The sequence below is a fragment of the Adiantum capillus-veneris genome, chromosome 24 (assembly GCF_014529385.1).
Source record: "Adiantum capillus-veneris isolate H3 chromosome 24, ASM1452938v2, whole genome shotgun sequence".
Taxonomy (NCBI): domain Eukaryota; kingdom Viridiplantae; phylum Streptophyta; class Polypodiopsida; order Polypodiales; family Pteridaceae; genus Adiantum; species Adiantum capillus-veneris.
In genome coordinates, this window is record NC_140954.1 from 87,776,719 (window position 1) to 87,802,901 (window position 26,183).

General features: G+C 46.4%; 1 protein-coding gene across 2 annotated transcripts in view; it reads left to right on the forward strand.

Annotated features, from left to right (window-relative positions):
* Positions 1–23,078, forward strand: part of LOC147426717 (transcription factor-like protein DPB) — a 73,971-nt gene extending 50,893 nt beyond the window's left edge. For both annotated transcript variants that reach the window (XM_086498486.1, XM_086498485.1), the window contains exons 2-11: positions 1,078–1,197; positions 1,938–2,205; positions 2,280–2,359; positions 2,428–2,471; positions 20,136–20,195; positions 20,279–20,425; positions 20,509–20,577; positions 20,767–20,868; positions 21,066–21,136; positions 22,502–23,078. In XM_086498486.1, coding sequence (XP_086354612.1) covers positions 1,078–1,197; positions 1,938–2,205; positions 2,280–2,359; positions 2,428–2,471; positions 20,136–20,195; positions 20,279–20,425; positions 20,509–20,577; positions 20,767–20,868; positions 21,066–21,136; positions 22,502–22,790 — 1,250 coding nt within the window. In that variant the 3' untranslated portion in view covers positions 22,791–23,078. The remainder of the gene's footprint in view (positions 1–1,077; positions 1,198–1,937; positions 2,206–2,279; positions 2,360–2,427; positions 2,472–20,135; positions 20,196–20,278; positions 20,426–20,508; positions 20,578–20,766; positions 20,869–21,065; positions 21,137–22,501) is intronic.
* The last annotated feature ends 3,105 nt before the right edge of the window (positions 23,079–26,183 follow it).

The window sequence follows — 26,183 nt, forward strand, 5'->3', positions numbered from 1 at the left end:
TCGTGTGAATTCCTCTGACGAGTGCATAGGTGTGTCCATAGCAAACCACAAGTCACCACCCCCTCTTGAGTGCGCAACCACCGAATGATGGATGGAATGAATGGATCTCCCAAGGATTGTACGCCCGTAGATGATCAAGCCAACGTCGAAGATACCGTGTACTGAAGCAGTTAGTGAGAACGCACGGAAAACCACTGGATGGTGTCCTGGCAGGAGGTAACCTCATCCTATGTGAAAAACACAAGCCAAAAGGCTGCTGTCCACCCAAAAACGCAACTGCGAGGTGATGAAAATGCTGCTGTCCAGCGATTTTCAGCGTGTTCGTACGCTCTCGGCACATTTCAAAGCGGTGCAGAGGGTCTAGAAAGGGTGCAGCTGTATCTGTGGAGCCGTAAGAGGGCAGCCAATAGTAGTATCGCCATTGGGAAGATCGAAAATGCAGGTGGCAAAGGGTTCCATCGCGATGAAACGCTGTCCCTTGAGTGGCGCCACCCCTTCATCTTCTGATCGCTGGCTGGTTGCATCGTTCTTGGACTCAGTAAGGAATAGATATTTTGGAGGCTCATCGTTTTAAATATGACCTTAATACTTCCTGTGCTCCTCAATGGGAGGGAGTAGTGTGTTCATTGCTTACTTGGTTGGATCTTGAGGCTATAACTAAGATTAGTTTAACATTGAGTATTGGCACGTTCTTGAACTCGGGAATGCATATACATCTGCGAGACATGTGGTTTTTAATATGACCTTACTACTTGTGCTCCGCTTACTTGGTTGGAACTTGGGGCTGTAACTAATATAGTTTCTACATTGAGTATGGCCATGTTCTTGGACTCAGTAGGACATAGACATTTGGGAGACACGTGGTTTTTAATATGATTTCTGTATTATGCACATCCTCTACATATGAAGCTTTCATATAGATTCTACAACGCTTTCCATTGTGACAAAGATCAATGGTCAGCAGTGGTGTTGCTTACAGTCTGGCAACCAAATTTATGCATAGCAGCATGCAACTTACAGAATTTGGTGCTTCAAGGAGATACTTATCTTTATGATGCAATCATTCCTTTTTTGCAGGGTCCATAAGGAAGGTGAGTGACAGTTCTGGAAGTAGGCCAGTATCCAAAGCAAAACAAGTCATACAGGTTTCACATTTGAATGGTAGAGATCATCGGCTCGGCCAAGACGGCTCATCAAGTGAGTTGGGCGTCTTTGCGGCTATGTGACAGTCGAAAAAATTTGATGGCCTGTAGTGTGTACTGGCATGCATGTGTGCTTTCAGGCAATATGATCTATGGATGTGTCTGTTCCTTGTCTGTCATAGAATTTTGTATGCATTGGAAATGCTAAGAGACAACCATGTAGAGGGCTTGCTGAGTGAGTTGGCCCTATATTTTTCACTGGGATGTATGTATTTTGGGGGCATCATGGCATGGCTTACATGTGTGGCCTGCTCTTTTTTACTTATTTACTTGGTAATTTCTATATGCATATTTGTATGTATGTCAACAAAGATTAGATTGGCTGAGCAGCTTGTCTAGTGAATTGCGCAAGTCTTCGCATAGAAGGAATCATAAATAATTACCATCCGCCAATGTTCTTGAAGGCATGAGCGTGCTTTTGGGGCATAAGGCACTTTGTATGCATGTCAACCTTAATGTTTGTATTTGCTGTTTATTTCTGCATTTCAGTGATTGAACTGGCAATGGTGGCTTCTTCAAGTCTTTAGACAAAAATAAAAAAAATATAAAGAAAATAAAAAATTATAAAGCTAGTTATTAGCAACTCTATTGGCAAACGTGCACAGATACCTGCAAATGCATGTGATCTTATTTTTTTGTACTTAATTTTTACACTCTCTAGAACCTTAGTTTCTAATTTGCTTGTTTCTTTAATTGTGCTTCTTGTCGCATAATCTCATCTCTTGAAACACGCAGGATTGGCATTGGATGGCAGGAGTGTAGCTGCTGGTTTGAGAGAGCCAGATTTTGTACATACCGTTTCGAATAACTATGGTGCACCGATGCCAGGCCGTTCGTCGCAATTGGCTCCAAACTTGTCAGCATCCATGGATAGTGGAAGTATGGATTCTCCGTCACTCGGCAGTGATTCAGTCATGATAAATGCTGGCACTAACAGTGCTGAATTAAGGAATCACAATGTTGAAAGTCTTGGGGATGATCTTGAGTCTCCCGATTTCGCTGGGTCAGTCCTGGTTCTCACCTGATTTGATAAGGGCGAATTCACATTTTGTTAAGAAGTGTTTGTTCTGCTAACAGGAGAAAGAAGAAGAGAGGTTCAAGGTCAGGCCCGCCTGGTGAAAAGGGTGGAAGAGGACTGCGTCATTTTAGCATGAAAGGTCTGCATTTCTGGCCTTTGGCACTTGTTTGTACACCTTTTCTCATGCTCATCATAGTTGTTTTGCAGTTTGTGAGAAGGTTGAATCCAAAGGACGAACAACTTACAACGAGGCAAGTGCCGTGGTTGCCTTCGCTTCGCTTTGTTGTTACAGTAAAATTTCTTCTTATTTTTGTGCATGTAAATGTTTGTGGGCTCATAACTACCTGATGATCATAGCCATAGGAAGCATAATCCATTTCTGGATGCTACTTGTCTGTCTGATGTTGTTGAAGCCAATTACTTTGTGAGACAGTTAGGAGATTTGTTTGAGAGTCAGTTTAGAGAGGCATTTAGGAGATTTGTTTGAGGGAAGTTGGTTTGGTCAGAGAGATGTGCATCCCTCGACTGTTGAGGTGGACGACGAGTTAGTCCCTCCTGCCTCTCTTACAGTTTGGTTGTGCGGTGGATCCGCATCCTTTTTTGAGGCACACCTTCAAAGTGGATGCGGATGATTTTGGAGGTATGGCCTAGGGGTTTCACAGTCCCTTGGCTTTTGTGAGCTGCCATAGGAGGTTTTTATAGCGGATGCTTTATATCAGTCAGGTACTCAACATTGTAATTTGTGGTTTTCGCTACATCGCCCGAGGTGGACAGAGCTTTGGGCAGATTTGTGTGGACTTGATCACCATCTAGATAGCTACATTTCACCACCGGATTAGAGTATCTTTATCCCTAGTTGTATCCTATGGTTTGATTTGGGATTTTGCCCCCACGATCTCTCTAAGGATTTTCCCCATTTTCTTGTATATGGACCTATGGTCGATTTTATCTAATGCAAGGGTCAAAGCCCCACTTTTATTGCCAAAAAAGAAGGAGAGAGAGAGAGAGAGAGAGAGAGAGAGAGAGAGAGAGAGAGAGAGAGAGAGAGAGAGAGAGAGAGAAATGAAATGAAATGTTATATTAACGTCTTCAAAAGGCCAAAGTGACCTATGAGACCAGAAAGTTACAATCTGGTGGATCTGATACAAAGTCAGAGTTAGAGTAACAAGATGACAAAAATGAAATGACAAATGTCACAATAAAATACCATGGAATCCTAAACTACTAGGTGTGAACTAAGCAGCTAGCCGGGATAGCTAGATCACAAGAGATCCAGCATCGGTCGGTGGCAGATCTCATCAATCTCCTCCATGGTCAGTAGTCTGACCGGGCTTCGTGCATGTCGAGGCAAAGTGATCTGAATCCTCTGATGCAGCCTCCGCCGATGCTGTGTAGTCCTCCGCAGTTGTGGGTGTCTGGATCTCCCCAGCTCAGTCGCTCGGTCAATCAGTGTGCCTCTGGTGTGAGACGACGTTGTTGTGGTAGTAACTCCTCCGGGTGTCGAGTGGTGGCAGCTCTAAAGAAATCTGTGGTCTGTCTTTGAGACTAGCTAGCCTCTCCTCTCATCAGGCTCTCTCTGTGTCTGCGTAGCTCGAGCAAAAACAAACCCAAGCATCTCTGATCCTCGTACTGCATGACTCTGGAGAATGGTCCAAAGCCCTCTCTGAACAAGCAATGGAAGCGGCCTCGTATCTCGTAGTAGACGGGGCAGTGGCATGTGTAGTGCAACTCTGTCTCAGGCTCGATGTCACACATGGGGCATGTCTTGCCCTCTGCTGGTACTCCGCTGTATCTCCCAGTCTCGATCCGCAGGCTGTTGTGAAGATGTGCGTATCTTGCCGCCGATAGCACATCGTATCCCATGAGACAAGTGGGTGTCCATGTATCTGGGCCTTGTCACAAAACCATCAACCGTAAGCTGGAGGAGATGCTCTCTGTAGAAAGCCATCTTCGTGCCCAGCTCCCGTGCTGGCTGTATCCATGTCCTCCTGGTGTCTAGCTGAGTCAAGTCGTGGCGGATGAGCCTTGGCGGATGAGCCTGGTGATCTCGGACTGTGTAAGAGTCAGAGAGGGTGCATCCACAGAGTACTGGAAGGGAGGCAATCTGTCTATGCTGAACCTATGCGCGTGAAACCATGATGTCATCTCCCCATACCAGCATGCTGTATCTCCCTGCATGGCTAACTGTCGAGAGGACTCAAGTGCAAGGCGGGCATATCTGTCTCTGGGAAGTTCCCACATGTGGTGTATGAAGGAGACAGATCTGGTGAGCGCCTCAACCACTAGTGGGGGGGCAGCTAGCTCTGCTCGAACAATAGCACGTGGTACAGAGGTCTTGGCTCTAATGAGCCGCGAGATCATAGAGACCAGAGGCTTCTCCATGTCCCCTCATCCATCACTGCGGCCTGTCCTCCCGTGATGATCCAATGAAGGTCCCAAATCTCAGCTCCATAAAGCAACGAAGAAGCCACCAGAGTGTCAAAGAGCCAGAGCTTCGTCCGAGGCTCCTGAAACTGAACCTGTGAACACATCCTTTCCAATCTACCCAATGCTGCATGGGCTCTGGTCAGTCTAGTCTCTGTTGCCCTCCTCAATGAAAATGCTGGCCCACTAAAAACCACTCCGAGGTAAGTGTACGCATCTGTATACTCCACAGTCTCCTGGCCGTATGTGAATGCTGGTGCTGACCTCCTGATCCACTGTGGGGTGGTATTAAATACCATGACCTTGGTTTTACCAAGGTTGACAGACAAACCACTTTCCTGAGCAAACCTATTCAAAGCATCCAAGTGACGTTGCATCCCATCCGGAGAGTCGGAGATCAACACAATATCATCAGCATATAACAATAATGGAATCCATGTCCCTGCCAGTTGTGCACCTCTATCACCATCTCTCTCAATGTAGTCAGAAACCTCATCCACAATGCACATACATACCAAATAGAGTAGGAGAGAGCGGGCAGCCCTGCTTCACCCCAATAGTGGAGTGAATCGGTGTGGATAGACCCTCTGAGGTGCGTACCTGCCCCACTACTAACCTGTATAATGCCATGACCCCCCAAATGAGCTCTGTGGGTACTCCCATCTGCTGTAATTTGCGCATCAATCTAGCTCTAGGCACTGTGTCAAATGCTTTGCGGAAATCCACAAAGCTACAATAGATCCGTCTCCCACGCGATATACCCTCCTCAATGATGGCTCTGAGTGTCAAGATATGGTCAAGAGTAGAAAAACCCCTCCTGAACCGTGCCTGCCTGGCTGCGCGTATCCCCTCCCTCTCTGCCCATCTACTCAGCTGCTGCTCAAGAATAGATGCATACAACCGTGCCAATGTGTGTCCAATCATGATAGTGCGATAATTCCCAGGCTCCATAGGGTCTCCCGACTTGAAGATAGGTACAATAGTAGATAGGCTCCAAGTATCAGGCAAGCCCTCACACATGGCACGGTTAAACATCACTGCTAGAAGCTCTGCTAGTAGATCGCTGGCATGCGTGAAATGCTCAGCCACTAAACCATCATGATCGTATGCTCTCCCAGTCTTCATCCTGTCAATGGCCTTCCTCACCATCTCCGCGGTGAAAAAAGCACATGTGTGTGGGCATGGATCGGGAGGGTCGGGAAGGGGGGGGTTGCTCAGGAACTGTGTACAGAGATGATGCGTACTGGCCCCAGTCCTATGTAGAAGTGATGGTGGGGGGGGGAGAGTGCTCTTGAAAGAGCCGCCATGCCTCACGTGAGTCCTGACTCAAGAATAGCTGATATAGATCCTGCTCTAGCCGAGCCAAAAATGCCCTCTTCTTCTGCCGCACTAGGAGTCGGAAGTCAATCTGTGACTGTCTGTCACCAGGAGGTGTATTTTTCTTGTTGCCTTCCGTGAATAAGTATTAGATATATTTATTTTATTTTTACTTGTTTGTCCCAAAACCCTTGAAAAGGTGCAAGTGGACATTGCATGGCCAGTGTGAAACGGCTGCAGCCAAATGGGTTTCTCACATCGGGGATCTAGGTCGGTCAGACAGGGACTGCCCGGGCCAGTTTAGCACTGAATTCTGATGAGTATGGAAGCTCGTGTGCGCCAAACTGGAATTTGGGCCACTCGTCAAGTCACTGCAACTTTATAAGCTGAAAGGGGCCAATAAATTAACCCATATTGTAGATGTTGGTCAAATGGTAGTCTTCAATGATGGTCAGGAGATCGATAGGGACGCCATGGAAGCATCTCCTAAAATTTAGGGAACTGCTATTTTTGACCGGAAAATGTGTTCGCGTCATTAGCTCTGGAATGACAAGGGGAACATTTTATTGCTCTGTTGCCAAGTCAACTGACGCACCAGTTGAGATATTTTTAGCAAGGAAAGCCCAAACTCGGAAACTGAGCGACGTGTCAGCCTGTGAGCGATTTTGCCACTCTGGGAGGCAAAAACGAGCTGCATATCAACAAAGGGGACGCCATTTTCAGCCTCAGGTGGATTGTAGCAGGTACAGAAGCTATGGAATGCTTACCTTGCCCTCTATGCACAGTATGGTGACGGGAGTGATGCCCCGCACGCTACATACTGCTCTCTTTCTCCCCTACGTACAGTATGTTATGCCCCACTAGTGGGCTTCTCATTTGACCTATGTACAGTTCTGGGGGTTTATGCGCGTTTGCCAAGGCAAGAGCCTTCTGAACAGGAACCGGATTAGCTAATTGCTAATCCCCCACAGGTACGCACAGTTCCATCACGAAAGATTGCGAGTTTGGAGAGTTTTCTCGCGTGAAAACTCGTCCAATTCATAGGGGAACTGTCCCATTGCGTGCGGGAGCCCTTGGGACACGCGTAGGCGTGTTCGCTCCGCTAAAAACGATCCGAAACAGGGAATTACAGCCTGCTGTGTTTTTCTGCAGGTTTAGGGTTTCGCACCTAAATTGCAAGGGAACATCGGGGGAGCCTCGTGAGAGCCTTGGGATGCGTGTACAGGCTTTTGGGCTCCCGGCAGTGAAAAACAGAGAATTACAGCCCGCTGAATGTCTGTGACAGCTCACCAGAAAGCTTCCAGATATCGAGGGAATCCGTCCTAGACAGGTGTTTTTGACCTACAGGGGTTTTTGCGCCGTTATGTTGCCAAAATCCGGTCGAAAACCTACGTTTTCAGCCCTCGCCAGGTTTGGACAGCTTTGTGAAAGCTTGTGCGAAGTGGTCGGATCGTCTACTTTAATTTGAATAAAGAAATACCGAAAGGGGCGCTAGTCTTTGGGGCCTACAGGGTGTCGGTCTCGTGTGCGCAGTGACATTCTAGTCGTTGGACGCAACTGTGTTCTCTTCCCTTCTCAGTGCTCTGTGTAAAGTTAACAGGTAATTGAAATAGTACCGCCCTCTACGTTGTACGGGCCGGTTATATTGTCTGTGAGTGATGTCCCCCAAAAGCACCTCTCTTTGAAGTCTAGCTCTAGTGTCCCGGCATTCCTCATCATACCAACTGTTCTGGGGCATGCTCCCCGAACGGCGTCTCTGCTCAGGCTGGGTATGTGGGTATGCCTCTGCTGCTACATCATGTAGTAGTCTGTGTCAATATAGTAGTAAGCTCCACCAGAGGTCGCCCTGGCTCCTCTGTGCATAGGCGTCTGTAGATCCCATCTATGTATACAGAGTCTGTCTCCCGCGTGAAGGTGTAGCGAGTAGGGGCTGCTGTCCGTAGCCTGTGTGCTACACTAAACTGAAAAGAGATGGTCATTGACACAAGAGCATGATCCTCTGTCACACCAACAGGTTTGGGTCCAATCGTGAGATCCTGGATACTAGAGATGAGGCTCGGCTGTGCCATGACATAATCCACTGTGTTGGCTCCATGTCTATGTGGAAAGCATGTAAAACCCCCTGAAGCGGTAAATCTCTGTAGGCCATTCAAGATGGCCAATCCATGTGCAGTCCCCATGTCTATGAAGTGTCGTCCATACTCAGTGTGTTCTCCATCTTGTGATAGTCTGGATAGGCCTGTCTCTGCAGCATCCAACTCTCTCAGCATCTCCTCTGAAGTATCATAAAATACTGTCTGATGATGGGCAGTCCTAGCATTGAAATCCCCTAGAATGATGATGTCACCATCTCTAGAGTACTCCCATATGTCATCATCCAAAATAGAGAAAGGGGACTGTCCTCTGGGTGGTGCTTACATTGACGTGCTCGGGGGAAAGTAGCAAATAGCAATGCAAAGATATCTGTCTGTCTCTGCTCTCAGTCTCACCCACATGTACCTAGCTTGCTCATCTCTGCGGGCTATATGTATCAATGGCTGCAACTCCTCCCTGAAATACACTGCCACTCCTCCTGATCCCCGCCCTCTGTGCTCTGATCGTGTCTCCTGTCTATAGGCAGTCTCCCATCTATATCCACTAATGTGAGGCATAGACTGCCCAGGGGCCTGATGTGTGTCAGAGTAGAAGACGATGTCTCTTCCCCTGAAACTATCCTCAAAGGCGTCCACATCAAGTTGCATAGATCCATTACAATTCCACGTGGCAACTTTGAGTGTGGTCCCATGGGTCTCGCACCGTCATGTGGAGCGCCGCTCTACAATCACAACCCGGCCATCTCTGTAGAAGGCCGTCTTTCCCTTCTCCCTTGCTGCTTGAATCTCTGGCATTACCTCTCTCATATGCGCAAGCTGTGTGAGAGTGAGGTCATCTCCAAGGAATAATGCCCGTTTTCTTTAGTGTAGGACGCTTCTTCAAGAAGTCCTTCTTTACCTCCATGGATGGGAAACGGATGATTAAAGCTCTCCCTTTTGAAGTCTCCCCATTGCCTTGTGTCTTCTTCCGCACCCTCCATGCCTTTGTATGAGACTTGAGTAGCCTCACCACCCATCATGCGGAGAAGTTCTTCAACTTCCCCTTCCACATCATCTTGGTCTTTTAGACCGGTTACTCTTATATGCAAAGCTCTAGTTTTCCTTCACTGTTCTTCTTCTAGAGTCATGTTGATGATTGTAGGAGTGGGGACAGATGTGGTTTCTTTCCCTTTGCCTTTCTTAGCGACTTCTATCCACTTCTTGGCCTCATCCGCCTTCTTTTGCGTCTTTGTGATCACATCCATCCATGAAGACGTCTTTACCATCTTTTGTTTCTCCTCCTCTTTGATCATCCGTACCTGCTCTTTGATGACCTTGATTTCCTCTACTACCGAAGGCTGGAATTCCCCCTCCTCTAGTCCACTGCTCGCTCTATCAGCAAGTTCTCGCTTGAGAGCTGAGACCTCTTCTTTAAGTGCTTTGGAGTTCGCCTTAAGTGCTTGTATCTCTACGTGCAGGTCCTCTTTCTCTTTCTTCCATTGCGTGCCTTCGTTTAGAAACATTTGAAGAAGGTTGGCCTTCTCTTTCCACCATCCCTCCATATCTGCTTTCCAGTCTTTCATCTCCCTCTCCATTTGTGTAATCCGCTTGTTTGTAAGCACAAAGGTTGCCTTCGGATGGGGCTTACACACTGGCGAAGCAGTCATGACCTCCATCAAAAATACAATCTGCACTTCTGCCAAGTCAACCCACTATGTCCACATCACACATACATCCCTGTCCGACATAATGTATACATAGGGTTTCCCCAAATCAATCATACATTCTTGATGTTTGCTTTTCTGATTTTCTGCAGAGTTTTTGTCAGAGTTGTTTTGCCTTTTGTAAACCTGCAGGTTCTTGCACTTTCTTTCAAAAATCTCCAACTGAAAATTGGGGGATTTTCTTGTTTTTTGTTTCCCTGTAACTCTGATTTCTGGCTGTGGGGGGGGGGGGGGGGGGGGGGGGGGGGGGGGGGGGGGGGGGGGGGGAATAATTTTTGACGGGCAAAAATTGACGGGCAAAACCCTGTACCTGCTTTGGTTGGTGTGGGGGGGGGTGGGTGTGGCGGGGCTGGCTGTGCGAGAATGTTGGGGGGGGGGCAATGCAGGCAGCAGCAGCGCGAGGGGGGCAGCAGCAGCAGTGCGATCAGTTTGAGAGAGAGAGAGAGAGAGAGAGAGAGAGAGAGAGAGAGAGAGAGAGAGAGAGAGAGAGAGGAAATGAAATGAAATGTTATATTAACATCTTCAAAAGGCCAAAATGACCTATGAGACCAATTTGTTACAAAATAGTGAATCTGATACCATGTCTGGGTACAAAAGAACTAGAACAAAGATACTACTACTAGGATCCATCCAGAGAGAGAGAGAGAGAGAGAGAGAGAGAGAGAGAGAGAGAGAGAGAGAGAGAGAGACGACATGAAATGAAATGTTATATTAATGTCTTCAAAAGGCCAAAGTGACCTATGAGGCCAGAAAGTTACAATATGGCTGATACAAAGTCTTGAGTAACAAAATAAAATTACTATAGAATCCTAAGCTGCTAGATGTGAGCTAAGCAGCCAACTGGGCTTGTGTAGAATATGAATAGGGGGTAGGGGGTGAAGCGGAGTGAATGGGGGGGACTAAGACAACACGGTGTGGGTGTATCGTCAGAAAGAGCTAAATCAAAGGGGATCCAGCATCGGTCGCTGGCGGATCTATCAATCTCCTCCTTGGTCAGTATTTTGACCGGGCATCATGCATGTTGGGCCAAAGTGATCCGAATCCTTTGATGCAGCCTCTGTCGATAGTGTGTAGTCCTCTGCAGTCGTGGGCGTCTGGATTTCCGCTCGATCGATCAGCGTGCTCTGGTGCGAGGGAATGTGGGCTTTGCAGTCATAGTAGCTCCTCTGGATGTCCAGTGTTCTGGTCTAAAGAAGTCTGTGGGTGTATCGTTAGAAAGAGCTAAATCAAAGGGGATCCAGCATTGGTCGCTGGCGGATCTATCAATCTCCTCCTTGGTCAGTATTTTGACCGGGCATCATGCATGTTGGGCCAAAGTGATCCGAATCCTTTGATGCAGCCTCTGTCGATACTGTGTAGTCCTCTGCAGTCGTGGGCGTCTGGATTTCCGCTCGGTCGATCAGCGTGCTCTGGTGCGAGGGAATGTGGGCTTTGCAGTCATAGTAGCTCCTCTGGATGTCCAGTGTTCTGGTCTAAAGAAGTCTGCGATCCGTCTCTGAGACTAGCTAGCCTTTCCTCTCATCAAGCTCTCTGTGTGTCTGTGCAGCTCGAGCAAAAACAATCCCAGGCATCTCTGGTCCTCGTACCCCATGACTGTAGAGAGTGGTCCAAAGCCCTCTCTAATCAGGCAGTGGAAGCGGCCTCGTATCTCATAGTAGATTGGGCAGTGGCATGTGTAGTGCAACTCTGTCTCAGGCTCCATGTGACACAGGGGCATGTCCTGGCCTTTGCTGCTACTCCGCTGTATCTCGCGGTCTTGACCCGAAGCTGGTGTGAAGATGTGCGTATCTGGCCAATAGCACATCGTATCCCATGAGACAAGTGGGTGTCCATGTATCTGGGTCTCGTCATACAGCCGTCCTCGGTAAACTGGAAAAGATGCTCTCTATAGAAAGCGATGAGAGAGAGAGAGAGAGAGAGAGAGAGAGAGAGAGAGAGAGAGAGAGAGAGAGAGAGAGAGAGAGATGAAATGATATATTAACCTATTAAAATGACCATAATGACCTATGCAACCAATCCGTTACAAACTCTCTACAAACTGGTGATTTTGATACCATGTTTGGGTATAAGAAAAAGAGATAAAAATGAATTTGGAAGTGCTATTAGCTAGAACTGTGTGGGATATGTGTGACCATTGATACAATGGGTGCCCAATACAAGAGGATGATATAATGGGTGATGAATCCATCTCAGCTATACTTTGGATGTCGAGATAGTATGGCTCGAGTCCTCTGTTGTAGTCTCTGTGGATGTTGTGAAGCTCCTCTTCTCAGTCGTGTGCGTCTCGATCTCCCTAGCTCCTATGCTCCGTCAATGAGAGTATCGTGGGTGTGAGTATGAGCTGAGTTTGCACTGGTGGCTGCTCCTCTATTTGTCTAGTGTTTGGTGTGAAGAAATCAATAATATGTCTTTGGGATTGTCTCTCTAGATCTCCTCAATAAATTATCTTTGTGTGTAAGATACAGTCCACTCTCTCTGAAAAGACAATGGAAGCGACGCAGTATCTCGCAATACACCGTGCACTGACATATATTTTGCATTTATGTCTCTTGGCTTTGTATGGCTTACGCGGCATATCGTGTTAGCTCTTGGTATCCCTTTGAATCTACCAGTCTCAATCTCGAGCTGGTGTGAAGATGCCCGTATCTGAGCAATGGCAACCCATGAGATAGATGTGTATCCATATAGCTGGGTCGAATCACAAACTCATCCCGTGTGAGTTGGAGAAGATGCTCTCTATAGAAAGCCATCTACGCGCCCAACTCTTGTGTCGGCCACCTCTTGTTGTCCAGCTGGGTCAAGTCCTGCGAATGAGTCTAGTAATCTCCACACGTGTAAGAGACAACTATGGTGCGGAGGCAAATTGTTCATGCTGAAGCTATGTATCTGGAACCATGACGACATCTGTGCCTACTTTCATAATGTGTTCCCCTGTAAAACTAACTGTCTGGAGGACTCAAAGGCCAATCTGGCATATCTGTCTCTGGTAGTATCTCATAAGCTGTGCATAAAGGAGACCGATTTGGTAAGCGCCTCTATCTCCATAGGGGGGCCTGCTAACTCCCCTCTAATGATCTCGTGTGGCATGGAGGCCTTGGCTCTAATCAGCTGAGAGATCATAAATACCAAGTGCCTCTCCATACCTCTCCACTCATCCTTACCCAATGAAGGTCCCCAAACCTTAACCCCATAGAGCATAGTTGAAGCTACGAAGGTATCAATGAGCCAGAGCTTTGTTCGGGGTTCTTGGCACTGAATTCGCGAGCACATCCTCTCCAATCCTCCCAAGGCTGTATACGCTTTGGTCAGTCTAGTGTCTGCTGCTCTCTTCAAAGAAAACCTTGGCCCAGTGAAGACTACCCCAAGATAAGTGTATGCATCTGTGTACTCCACAGTCTCTTGACCATAAGTGAATCTAGGTGCTGATCTCCTGATCCACTGCGGTGTTGTGTTAAACACCATAATGTTGGTTTTACCAAGGTTTACAAACAATCCACTATCCTTCGCAAAGCTATGTAATGCATCCAGATGTCGCCGCATACCCTCCAGTGAGTCAGAGATCAACACAATATCCTCTGCATATAACAACAATGGAATCCATGTCCCTGCCAGCTGGGCACCTCTATCTCCCTCTCTGTCAATGTAAGATTGAGTAAATGAACAGGCTGGATTTCATTAATCTATAAATGGCCGAAACCGATACAAGTGGGACGGACTTGCTCTTCAATTTTACATCAAGTACTTCCGGAATTTGATGTGCCATTGTGGGCTCACCCCCTCCCTAGTTAGGCTTTAGCCTTTTTTTCTCTCTTTATTACTTGCCATTTTGAGCTTTTGAGTCATGTACTTGTCTACTTGTATTCGCCGTCACACCATTGATGTTTTATTGGCGTATTTTTCTTTCACGAGTCACGTGTCTTGTCTTTTTTGGTGTGATTCAATGCTCAGAATGTTCTTTAGCACTATGGTACATACATGTAGCTCAAAAAAATCGAGAAAAAATACCGTTCTAGGCCCCAACCCCATTCCTAATCTTTTGCCGTCCCGATCCCGTTCCCCGTTCCCATTGCGAGTTGTGGGTTGTGTCTGGGGCTGCTGTGAAGGCACCACGGCAGCAGAAGATCAGGTTGCAAGTGCTGATGGCAGCACAAAGGAGACCACAACCACCTGGACGACGAGCAAAAGAGGAGCATCTAACCAGCAGAGGGCCGAATGCTGTAGAGAAGGAAACCAGAGATCAGTTCGCATGCGATTGAAAGCCGTTCTCTCTCTCTCTCTCCTCCCCCCCCCCCCCCCCCCAAAAAAAAAAAAAAAAGAAGTAAATGAAGCTTTTCTACAACGCCAATGTATTACGGCTTGGGAGAAATCCGGTGGGTCACGCTTCATACATTACACTGCCCATATTGCCCTCAACTACAAAACCATGTTCTTCACTGAAAGAGGAAACCGTACTCACACTTACATGCTTGAGCCTATCCCCTTGTCGACGATACGCACTATCGCAGCCATTCGGCTTAGCTTCCATTCCCTTCGATGCGAGACAGGGCGTTGGGGCAATGGAGAAGAGTCAAATCGACTATGTACATTATGCTCAATGCAAGTTCGAGAGTTTGAGTACCATACACTACTAGAGTGCTCAGCTTTTGGTCACATCCGAACTTTCTTCTCTCACATTTTCAGCCATGACTTAGACCTACACAGTTTCCTCTCCCAGTCACAGTGTGGGCTCTCCATTGCGACTCTCATTACCACAATTTTGGAGCATCGAGAGTCACTCATCAGCCATACACATACTACATCACATGTGACTTAGGTCATATTTGACCTCCGAGGACGATAATAAAATGTGTGTGTGTGTGTGTGTGTGTGTGTGTGTTCCCGCTGCCTGCTCCCCACGCGCTTCCCCCTCCCCCTGTCCCTACGCCCCTGCTCCCCCGCCCGTGCTCCCCTCCCGGTCGCTGCTTCCGTGCCCCTGCTCCCTCTCTCTGTTGCTCCCCCCCCCCCCCGCTCGCGCCCCCCTTTTCCCCTCGCGCTGCTGCCCCCGCTGCCCTTGCCTTCGCGCCCTTGCCTAGCTCCCCCGCTCCTTGCTCCCTCCCGCTGCCCCTGCTACTCCCCCACGCTCTCCCTCAAACCCCCCAACCCAGCGCGTAGAAAGAGAAAGAGGGGGGAAAAAAACTGCGTTTAGAGAGAGAGAGGGGGGGAAAAATCGCGTAGAGAGAGAAAGAGGGAAATTAAAGACAGAAAGAGATGAATAGCGTAGAGAGAGAAAGGGTAGAGAGAGAGTCTCTGTCCGCGTAGAGAGAGAGAGAGAGAGAGAGAGAGAGAGAGAGAGAGAGAGAGAGAGAGAGAGAGGGGGGGGGGGAGAAAAAAAGAAAAAAGAGGAAGTTGGTGCGCATAGCGTGGGTCTCTTTGGCGGCAACGAAGCATGAGGAAGCAAAATGATAAAGCCGACCCCTTAGAGGATGCCATTCAAAGAGATGACGGAAACCATTATTAAGATGAATCGCAACCTGCTGGGCACAATAAAAATGCTCGAAGGACGCGTGTTGATCCAAGAAAGTAAAACAAATGCGTTGGAAGATCGTGTGACGGCCCAAGATGAAGAGATTGCGTCACTCAAGAAGGATCTCGCTGAAGCACGATCAAGAAACACACTTGAAGAAGGAGAATTGCAACCCTCAGTGATAGAAGAACTAAACACTATCAAGGAGCAAGTACCGGCCATCAAAGAAGGAGAAGAGCAGCACAAAGAAATGACGAGTCTTGGGTGGATGTTATTACCAAGACTCAACAGAAGGAAGACGAAGCCGAGAAATGGATCGAGGTTGCCAAGAAAGGGAAAGGCAAAGACATAACGTCCACGCCCACACCCACTATTATTAATTTGACACTAGAGGAGGAGCAAAGAAGACGTGTGCGCGCTGTACATGTAAGAATCTGCGGCCTTAAAGACAAAGATAATGTGGACGAAGAAGTCAAAGAACTCATGGCTATGATGGGGGTTCATGAACCGATGCATACAAGAGCTTGGAGAGCGAGCAACAAGAAAAATGGAAGCAATGGGGAAACCTCGAAAAAAAGGGCATTCTTCGATTTCCGTCCATGGAAGCGAAGGAAGACTTTTTGAAGAAAAGGCCAACTCTTAAGAAGACGGGCATCTTTCTCGGGGATGATCTTACCCTCTCGCAGTTCGCTCATATGTAGGAGGTAATGCCGGAGATTAGAGCGGCAAGGGACAAAGGCAAGATTTTTTTCTACCGAGATGGAAGAGTGGTAATACTGGAGCCACGCCACATGACGGTGCGAGACCTATGTGACCACACTAAAAGTTGCCGCTTGGAATTGTAATGGATCTATGCGCCTTGATGTGGGTGCCTTTGAGGATAGTTTTAATGGGAGAGACATCATCTTCTACGTAGAGACACATCAGGCCCCTGAGCAATCTATGCCTTACATTAGTGGATACAGATGGGAGACAGCCTGTAGACAAGAGACACGATCAGAGCACAGAGGGCGGGGCTCAGGGGAGTGGCAGTGTTATTCAGGGAGGGTTTGCAGCCATTGATACATATAGCTCGCAGGGATGAGCAAGCTAGGTACATGTGGGTGAGATTGAGAGCAGAGACTGGCAGATATCTCTGAGTACGTCCGTATATGCACCACCCAGAGGACAGTCTCCCTTCTCTATTTTGGATGATGACATATGGGAATTCTCCAGAGATGGTGACATTATCATTGTAGGGGACTTCAATGCTAGGGTTGCCCATCATCAGACAGTCTTCTATGATACTTCAGAGGAGATGTTGAGAGAGCTGGATGTTGCAGAGACTAGCCTATCCAGACTATCACAAGATGGAGAACGTCTGGAGTATGGACGGCACCTGATAGACATGGGGACTGCACATGGATTGGCCATCTTGAATGGCCTTCAAAGATTTCCCGCTGTGGGAGGCTTCACATGCTTTCCACATAGACATGGAGCCAGCACAGTGGATTATGTCATGGCACAACCAAGCCTCATCTCTAGTATCCAGGATCTCATAGTTGGGCCCAGACCTGTTGGGGTGGCAGTGGATCATGCTATTGTGTTGTTGACCATCTCTTTCGAGTTCAATGTAGCACACAGTCCACGGGTGGCAGCTCCTACTCGCTATACCTTCACGCAGGAGACGGATTCGGTATACATAGACGGGATCTACAGACGCCTAAGCACTAAGGAGCCAAGGCGACCTCTGGGGGAGCTTACTACTATACTGACATAGACATTACATGATGCAGCAGCAGAGGCGTATCCACACACCCAGCCCGAGCATAGACACCGTTTTGGGAGCATGCCTCAGAACAGCTGGTATGATGAGGAATGCAAACCAGAGCTAGACTTCAAAGGGAAGTGCTTTTGGGGGACATCACTCATAGACAATCACAGATTAACTTCCGACGCCTGGTGCGGCGGAAAAAGAGGGCATTTTTGGCTCAACTAGAGCAAGATTTCTACAAGCTATTCTTGAGTCAGGACTCACGTGAGGCACGATGGCTCTTTCATGAGTTGTCCTCCCCCCCCCCCCCCCCCCCCCCCCCCCCCCCCCCCCCCCCCCCCTTGCCGTTACCTCTACAGAGACTTGGGGTCAGTACGCATCAGCTTTGTACACAGTTTCTGGACAGCCCCCCCTTCCCAACCCCCCCGACCCATGCCAACACACATGTGCTTTTTTCACTTCCGAGATGGTGAAGAAGGCTATTGATAGGATGAGGATTGGGAGAGCATATGATCATGATGGTTTGGTGGCTGAGCATTTCATGCATGCCAAAGATCTACTAGCAGAGCTTCTAGTAGTCATGTTTAACCGTGCCATGTGTGAGGGTTGGCCTGATACTTGGAGCCTATCTACGATTGCACCTATTTTCGAATCAGGAGACTCTATGGAATTTGGGAACTATCGCACTATCATGATTGGACACACATTGGCACGGTTGTACGCATCCATTCTTGAGCAGGAGTTGAGTAGATGGGCAGAGAGAGAGGGAATGCGTGCAGCTGGGCAGGCAGGGTTCAGAAGAGGTTTTTCTACTCTTGACCATATCTTGACACTCAGGGCCATCATCGAGGAGGGTAGATCCCGTGGGAGACGGATCTATTGTAGCTTTGTGGATTTCCGCAAAGCATTTGACACAGTACCCAGAGCTAGACTTAGGCGCAGATTATAGGAGATGGGAGTACCCACAGAGCTAATTTGGGGGATCATGGCATTGTACAGATCAGTAGTAGGGCATGTGCGCACTTCAGAGGGTCTTTCTACACCGGTTCACTCCACTATTGGGGTGAAGCAGGGCTGCCCGCTCTCTCCTACTCTATTTGGTATGTAGGTGGATGAGGTTTCTGACTATATTGAGAGATGGGGATAGAGGTGCACCGCTAGCGGGGATATAAATCCCGCTATTGTTATACGCTGATGATGTTGTGTTGATCTCCGACTCTCCGGAAGGGATGCAACGTCATTTGGATGCTTTGCATAGGTTTGCCCATGAAAGTGGTTTGTATGTCAACCTTGGAAAAACCAAGGTCATGATATTTAATACCACCCCACAGTGATCGGGAGGTCAGCGCCCGCATTCACATATGGCCAGGAGAAGGTGGAGCATACTGATGCTTACACTTACTTTGGAGTGGTTTTTAGTGGACCAGCATTCTCGTTAAGGAGAGCAGCAGACACTAGATTGACCAGAGCCCATTCAGCATTGGGTAGATTGGAGAGGATGTGTTCACAAGCTCAGTTTCAGGAGCCTCGGACGAAGCTCTGGCTCTTTGACACTCTAGTGGCTTCTGCATTGCTCTATGGAGCTGAGATATGGGGGCCTTCATTGAATCGTCAGGGGAGGACAGTTCGCACTGATGGATGGGGGGACATGGAGAAGCCCTTGGTCTCTATGATCTCGCGAGCCAAGGCCTGAGTACCACGTGCCATTATCCGAGCAGAGCTAGCTGACCCCCCACTAGTAGTTAAGGCGCTCACTAGATCTGTCTCCATACACCGCATGTGGGAACTTCCCAGAGACAGATATGCCTGCCTTGCACTTGAGTCCTCTCGACAGTTAGCCATGCAGGGAGATACGGCATGTTGGTATGGGGAGATGACATCATGGTTCTAGGCGCATGGGTTCAGTACAGACAGATTGCCCCCCTTCGAGTACTCATTGGACGCACCCTCCATGACTCTTACACAGTCCGAGATCACCAGGCTCATCCGCCAGGATCTGATTCAGCTAGACACCATGAGGACATGGATACAGCCAACACAGGAGCTGGGCACGAAGTTGGCTTTCTATAGAGAACATCTTCTCCAGCTTACGGCGGACGGTTTTGTGGCGAGGCCCAGATACATGGACACCCACTTGTCTCATGGGATACGGTGCGCTATTGGCCAGATACGCACATCTTCACACCAACTGCGGATCGAGACTGGGAGATACAACGGAGTACTAGCAGAGGCCAGGACATGCCCCCTGTGTGACATGGAGCCTGAGACAAAGTTACACTACACATGGCACTGCCCCGTCACTACTGAGATACGAGGCCGCTTCCATTGCTTGTTCAGAAAGGGCTTTGGACCACTCTCCAAAGTCATGAGGTACGAGGATCAGAGATGCCTGGGTTTGTTTTTGCTCGAGCTGCGTAGACACAGAGAGAGCCTGCTGAGAGGAGAGGTCAGCCAATCCCAAAGACACATCAGAGACTTCTTTAGAGCAGACACTGGACACCTGGAGGAGCTACTACCACAGCAGATCGTGTTGCCTCACACCAAAGGCACACTGATCGACCGAGCGACTGAATTTGGGAGTTCCAAATGCCCACGAATGCGGAAGACTAACAGCATCGACGATGGCTACATCAGAGGATCGGGATCACTTTGGCCCGACATGCACGACGCCCGGTCAGACTGCTGACCATGGAAGAGATTGATGAGATCCGCCAACGACCAATGTTGGATCTCTTGTGACTTGTGGTTTAGCTGTCCCGGCTAGCTGCTTATTTCACACCTACGAGCTTAGAATTTCATAGTATTTATATCTCATCCTTTTGTCATTTCATTTCATTTCATTTTGTTGCTCTGACTTTGTATTAGATCCACCACATTGTAACGCTCTGGTCTCATAGGTCATTTTGGCCTTTTGAAGACGTTAATATAACATTTCATTGCTCTCTCTCTCTCTCTCTCTCTCTCTCTCTCTCTCTCTCTCTCTCTCTCAGGCAGCATGCCCAATTTGTATTTATGTGCTACTTCTTTTTCTCTTGAGACAGTGTACGCTTCTTACTTCTAGCTTATGTTTGACAACCCAAATCTGTGTTTCAAAGTTGCTGAGGTGAAGTTTTATTTGGCAGGTGGCAGATGAATTAGTTGCAGAGTTTACAAGTGAAGATTTAATAGTGTCTCCTGACCAGGTACAATTTGAGCCCATCTACTAGCTTCTTGTTGACCCTTCCAACTAGATCGCTTTTGCAAGTGTTTTTCCTTCTGCTGTCAGCAACAATATGATGAAAAGAACATCAGGAGAAGGGTTTACGATGCCTTGAATGTGCTCATGGCCATGGACATTATTTCGAAGGAGAAGAAGGAAATCCAATGGAGAGGTCTTCCAAGCACTGAAATTGATGATATTGAGCCCTTGAAGGTTATTTAGGAGTAGTTTTTCCAATGTAAGCTCTGTTCTCATGTATTACTTGGGTTAACGCAATTAAGTGCTCCATTAATTAGGCTGAAAACATGCAAGTCAGAGCAAGGATCGAAGAGAAGGCAGCCTACCTTAAGGATTTGGAGGAGCAGGTGATTATGTAGAACTGTTGCCTGCACATGCTTTTTCATGTACATCTCTGCTCCGGTGTTTGCTATTTCTGAGCTGTGATTAGTCTACGTGTTACACTCGCGGTTGGTCTGCTCCTTATGTCTTTACTTACCAAATTTTAGATACTTTTTCTTCCATGTGAATTGACATCTCTTGAATATTCGTTGAAGATTGTAGGCATTCAAAATTTGATAGAGAGGAACGAGAGATTGTATCAAGACACGGGCAGTGTCCCTGGTAATGGAGTGGCCCTTCCATTTATACTTGTACAGGTGTGTATGTTCTGCTTGGTTGTAAAATCTAAAGAAAATTTGCTGCATGTTGTCTACTGTTGCTTTAGTTCGTCAATATTTTGCATAATCAAACTTAAAAGCAGCCGACATATTGTTGACCCTATTTTGTGCTCAACCTGTAAGCACTCAAGGGCCACTTAAATATTGATTATATACGATGCTTATCTTTTGTGCAGACTCGACCCCATGCCACAGTCGAAGTTGAAATTTCTGAAGACATGCAGCTGGTTCATTTTGATTTCAACAGGTACATATGAACCGTTTATTATTTGGGGAAATTCCCAAAATGCCCTTAAAATGTTCTTGTCGCAAACATCTCCAAACGTTGTCCTTTTTGCAAATCTTTATAGGAAGCTCCCTCAACTTAAGATGATAAAACTAGGATTTTGGTTGGTATTGTGTGCTCTCAAGCTGAATAGCTTATTATTAATAGACCCAATTGTCTCTATTTGTGCGCTCATTGGTGAAATCTTTCATATATACAAAGATAGATTCTATTGTTAAAAAGACTAAACTATGCAAATTTTGGAGCAATCCATCTAAAATTGATACAAGGGTATATTGGGAATTTTTGAAATTTGAGGGGTATTTTGGACACTTCGTCAAATTTCAGGGGTATTTTGGTAATTTACCCTAACATTTATCATTTTATACCAAGTCATTTATCATATATCCTATGGAGAGAGATGGATGGACATATTATGAAACAGTTTTCTCTCCAACGATGGAGTCCTAAAAAATGATAGAATAAACTGTAGCGACTTCAAGGATGCCTGATGGTTCTTTGATGAGGAGCTTCCCAGGCCCATCATCCCAGTTCTTTTCCGTGGGGCTGAGCCTCGGAAGAAAGTCTCATGCCATACTTTGTCAATCAAGATCTGGGTCTCTGGACAGTGAGGGCCCATGCAGGACCTTCCGGTTTATCTTTAGTGATGCTCCTCTATCTACGAGTCTACCTCTCATGCATCCTCATTTCGTGCGCTCTCTTATGCATATTTGGGTGGATATGCAGAGAGGTTTGGTCTGTTAGGGATTGAGATGTATGTGAGGAGCTAGAGGGACAGCCCTTGATTTGGAACGTTTAGGGACATCAGTTGGGAGAGAGGACTCATATAGATTGGGCCAGATTGGATGCGGTCCTGCCTATCATTGCCACATTGGTCACGGGTTATGTTGATAGATACGGAGTCTTGTCAAACTTGTCGATGTATATAACCTTTGCTTGTGTGCCTTTGACTAGGACACCAGCAGGCTCTCGAAGGTCCAGAAAGGGGACTACCGTGGTTAATTGTTCTTTGAGGAAATCTGTATCTAGAATGTATTCATCCTTCCTTTCATCTTCAGGTCTTCCTTGTCCCAGCCTAAGGGAGGCCCACTGATTCTAATTTCATTCTTGAGGCCTTTCTGACCTCAGGAGTAAATATAAAGATTTTACTAAGTCATCACGACCGGAAGCCCAAAATGGACCTTGAGAAAAACTCTTTACCTGATTATGTTTTAACACAATCATTGTAGATGTGTGTGTATATGTATTATGTCTTCAACACAACCATTATAGATGTGTGTCTAGAGAGGGGAAGAGCAGCTCTACTAAACCAAGATGTGTGTGCAGCACTCCTTTTGAGCTTCATGATGATGCCTATGTGCTGAAGGCAATGAAATTTGGAAACAGCACCAACCACACAAGCCCAGATGCAAGTGGGCAAGGACTACAGTCAGACTATCTGACTCTTATGGAGGAAGACAATGGCTCTTCATTGTATCAGCGGCATTTGCAATACGGCTCACCTTCTGCAAGTGCTGCTCATTATCAACTAGGGTGTCCTCCAGGGAAAAGCTCATCATCGTTACCTCTTCCTGGAATATTGAAAGCCCGTGTAAAGCAAGAGACACACACTTGAATTGGGGAGAGCTTTACTTTCTGTGCTCGACGGCAATTGCCTTGTGTACTGCTACATGACACGATCATTTGGCTGACTTGTTTTTGACAGAAGGCAGGGGAGTCTATCATGTACAAAAGTATTCTTGATTCCGAGAAAAGACAGGATATTAAAAGGAAGTGTACAAAGAGCAACTGTCCACATTTGGGCTTTTCGAAGTTTCTCTTGTTAAGCTTCTTTCAAGTAACTCATTATTTTTTAGAGGTTTTGTTAATCATGAAACATTGCTGACTCGGGCTTCTCATTCTTTGTCTAGTGCAAACACGGCTTGCTCATGGGATCTTTAGTTCTTAGACATCTTATTACCAAACATTAACTTGATCACATTGTTCTTAACCAATATGTACGCTTAATCTCATGGTTACGATGATCGGATGAGTTCTATGCTTTGCAACTCATGAAGCATTGTTGTTGGGCTTTGTTGCATGAATGTGTGATGAATGAATTTTGTCATTCCATTAGGGATTAATACACATCTGTGCGAGCGACTTTGTTCTATTTGCCATAGAGTGAAACATTTTTTTGAATGCTTTTAATTAAACTTGCTGCCTTTCCAACCAAATAATATAATTGCCAATGTTTCTTCAACGGTGGACAACCTAATGGCATGAGCAAGCCTCTTTCAGGTTATAATGGAATGAATGCGTGAATAAGCCTTTAGCCTGCTAACAGTACGTGGGAGTTGTCTTGCCAGTTTCTGCAATATTTGGTGTTGCCAGTCACCTCAATTGACATTCAAGTGACTAGGCACTTGGATCAATACCACGAAATGTAAATGGTTTGAGTGAATAAACCATTGTTGTAATAATGTGTAGAGACATCAATCAAATAGTCAGCACACTCTATTCTCTTTCTGCTTCTTGTAAAACCAAAGTTTAGTTGGGTTTGACAGTTTTTGTTACATTGTATAACATTGATTGTCATAATTATTTTTTTGCTCAAAGAGGTGCATTCAATGAACAAAGACTAACACATGATTCTCGTAAAGTTTTTTTGGGCTTCACATTTTATTGAATGCCATAACTTTCTGTCGTCACCATGAGCAAACCTTCTTTTTTTGCTTGAGGAGGTGCATTCATGTGCAACTGGTAAACAAGGTCGTGAACACGGCACTCTTGTTTGAGAGGCCTATGCCCTTGCTAGACCATGTTGTATATTGGATGTTTGAATTTTTGTGGGTGCTATCAGTGTCCCTCCAATAAAATTAACATGATCAACCACTACTAAAATTAGTTCTTGATTACTAGTGACTTAAGTTGTTAATTCACCAATGTTGTCTTCAAATATGTAAGCTTACTAGTAGTGGGATTTCTTATATTAGAAATTCCACTGATCCAACAATGGATATGTAAACAGCGATTCTTCCCATGCAAATAGAACAAAGCATCCACAAGAAAATTAAGATGAATTTGACACGGTGCCATTCATGGTCTTTGTGCATGCTCTTAAGAATGCTCCACAAGTTCTTTCATCATATACCCATTCACCTTGACTTTCCAAGTGCAAAAGCCATAATTTTTGAACTTTTCAAAAGCCTAGCACTTGATGATTGCAAATGAGAATAAGTTGAGGAGACTCACCAAGGCTTTTTGCAATGTCAATCCATTTATAGAAGGTCATCTCCATTACTTGATTACAGTGCAAGCCTTGAAGTGGAGCGGGAAATACATCATCGGTGTACCACCCGGGTTTGAAGGACATGCTTATCTCACAAGACCCAAAGATGGACATGAAATGAACTTTCCAAACAATCCCTACTATGAAGCAATATCTTGAAAGGTATGGTGGCCATTTTGCTTATCAAGGTCTTTTTTTTGGACTCTCTCTCTCTCTCTCTCTCTCTCTCTCTCTCTCTCTCTCAATTGCTATAGTACCCACCCTCGCTAAACTTACAAGCTTCATGAATGGGCCCAGATCCATCATCACCAACAACGTCATGACCCATTTTATTGACGCCAACCAGACAAGAAAGCTCATCAACTCTCTCTCTCTCTCTCTCTCTCTCCTTCTCTGGAGAAAAATTGATATGTATTCACTTAAAAAATGAGTATATAGATATCAGAGCTAATTTAATCAGCTTAAACGAGAGCACGTATAACGATAATCCCATTAAAAAGCAACCTCCATGTAGTGGATCTCCTTCCCAACAGACTGCATCCCTCAATACACTTGTTTTTTAATCATGGACCTCCCCACCAACAGAAGTTTGCATAGCACTTCTTTTAGGGCCTTCAATTTTAGCTTTATCTCTTTTGCTGCAATTCCAATCTCCCTTTATACTCGGCCCCTGAAGCATTCAATATCTCCTACAAGCAGCCATCTCCATCGTTTCATGCCCCTAGAGCTCCCGCAGGTGTAGCCCTTGCACAACAGTCCCCCGAACGTGCTCTTGACCTTCCATGAGATTGAGATTGTGTGTGTGTGTGTGTGTGTGTGTGTGTGTGAGAGAGAGAGAGAGAGAGAGAGAGAGAGAGAGGTCAGATTGAGATTGTGTGTGAGTGTGTGTGTGTGTGTGTGTGTGTGTGTGAGAGAGAGAGAGAGAGAGAGAGGGAGAGAGAGGTCTAGAAAAATACATTTTTCCTAACCAAAGAAAATAAGGGCAAACTTGAAAATCTTTTGGGTTTTAGGCCAAACTCTGAAGCTTTTGTCGGTAATTACATTAAAACTTGTGAAAATTTCCCAATTTTCTTCAAGCTCAAAACCTAACCAGGATTCTAGCATTTCAGTCGGTTACAATACACTAGACCCTGGTTATTTTCTAACACCCCGAGAGGTTGTGTTTGTGCGCGCGCGCGCGCGAGAGAGAGAGAGAGAGAGAGAGAGAGAGAGAGAGAGAGAGAGAGATCCCTCCAAAAAGCTCGCTCCAAAAACGGAGGTTTGGAGTGAGCCTTTTTTTTTGAATTACTTAATAGAACAAAAATATAGAAAAGGCTCCCTCCAAAGCTCGCTCGAAACCTCAACTCAAATAGGCCTATGTGTTTTGGGCAAGAGCCTTCTTGGCCATCTAGCTAGCCTAGACTTGGCATTGATGTAGTAAGAAGCACAAACAAACTGACGAAAGTGTAGGTCGATCTCCTAAATACTGAATGGATTTCCTACCATCTATCTTATAGCTTGAAAGAAGTTAATCAAATCTCGTTTCTTGTCAATCTTTCCCTAACCGAGTTTACTTTGTTGCTGCTTGAGTTGCTAGAGCCACCCAAATTGACTTTACTGAATTTTTAGCAATTTAGCTCATTAGGAAGGGAATGGGGTCTAAGGGGGCCTCTTTATTTGTCATGGGATTAAAAAGGAGATTATGGAAGGGACAAATGGGTGGATGCCATGTGGATTGAAATGGTGAACATGGCAGGG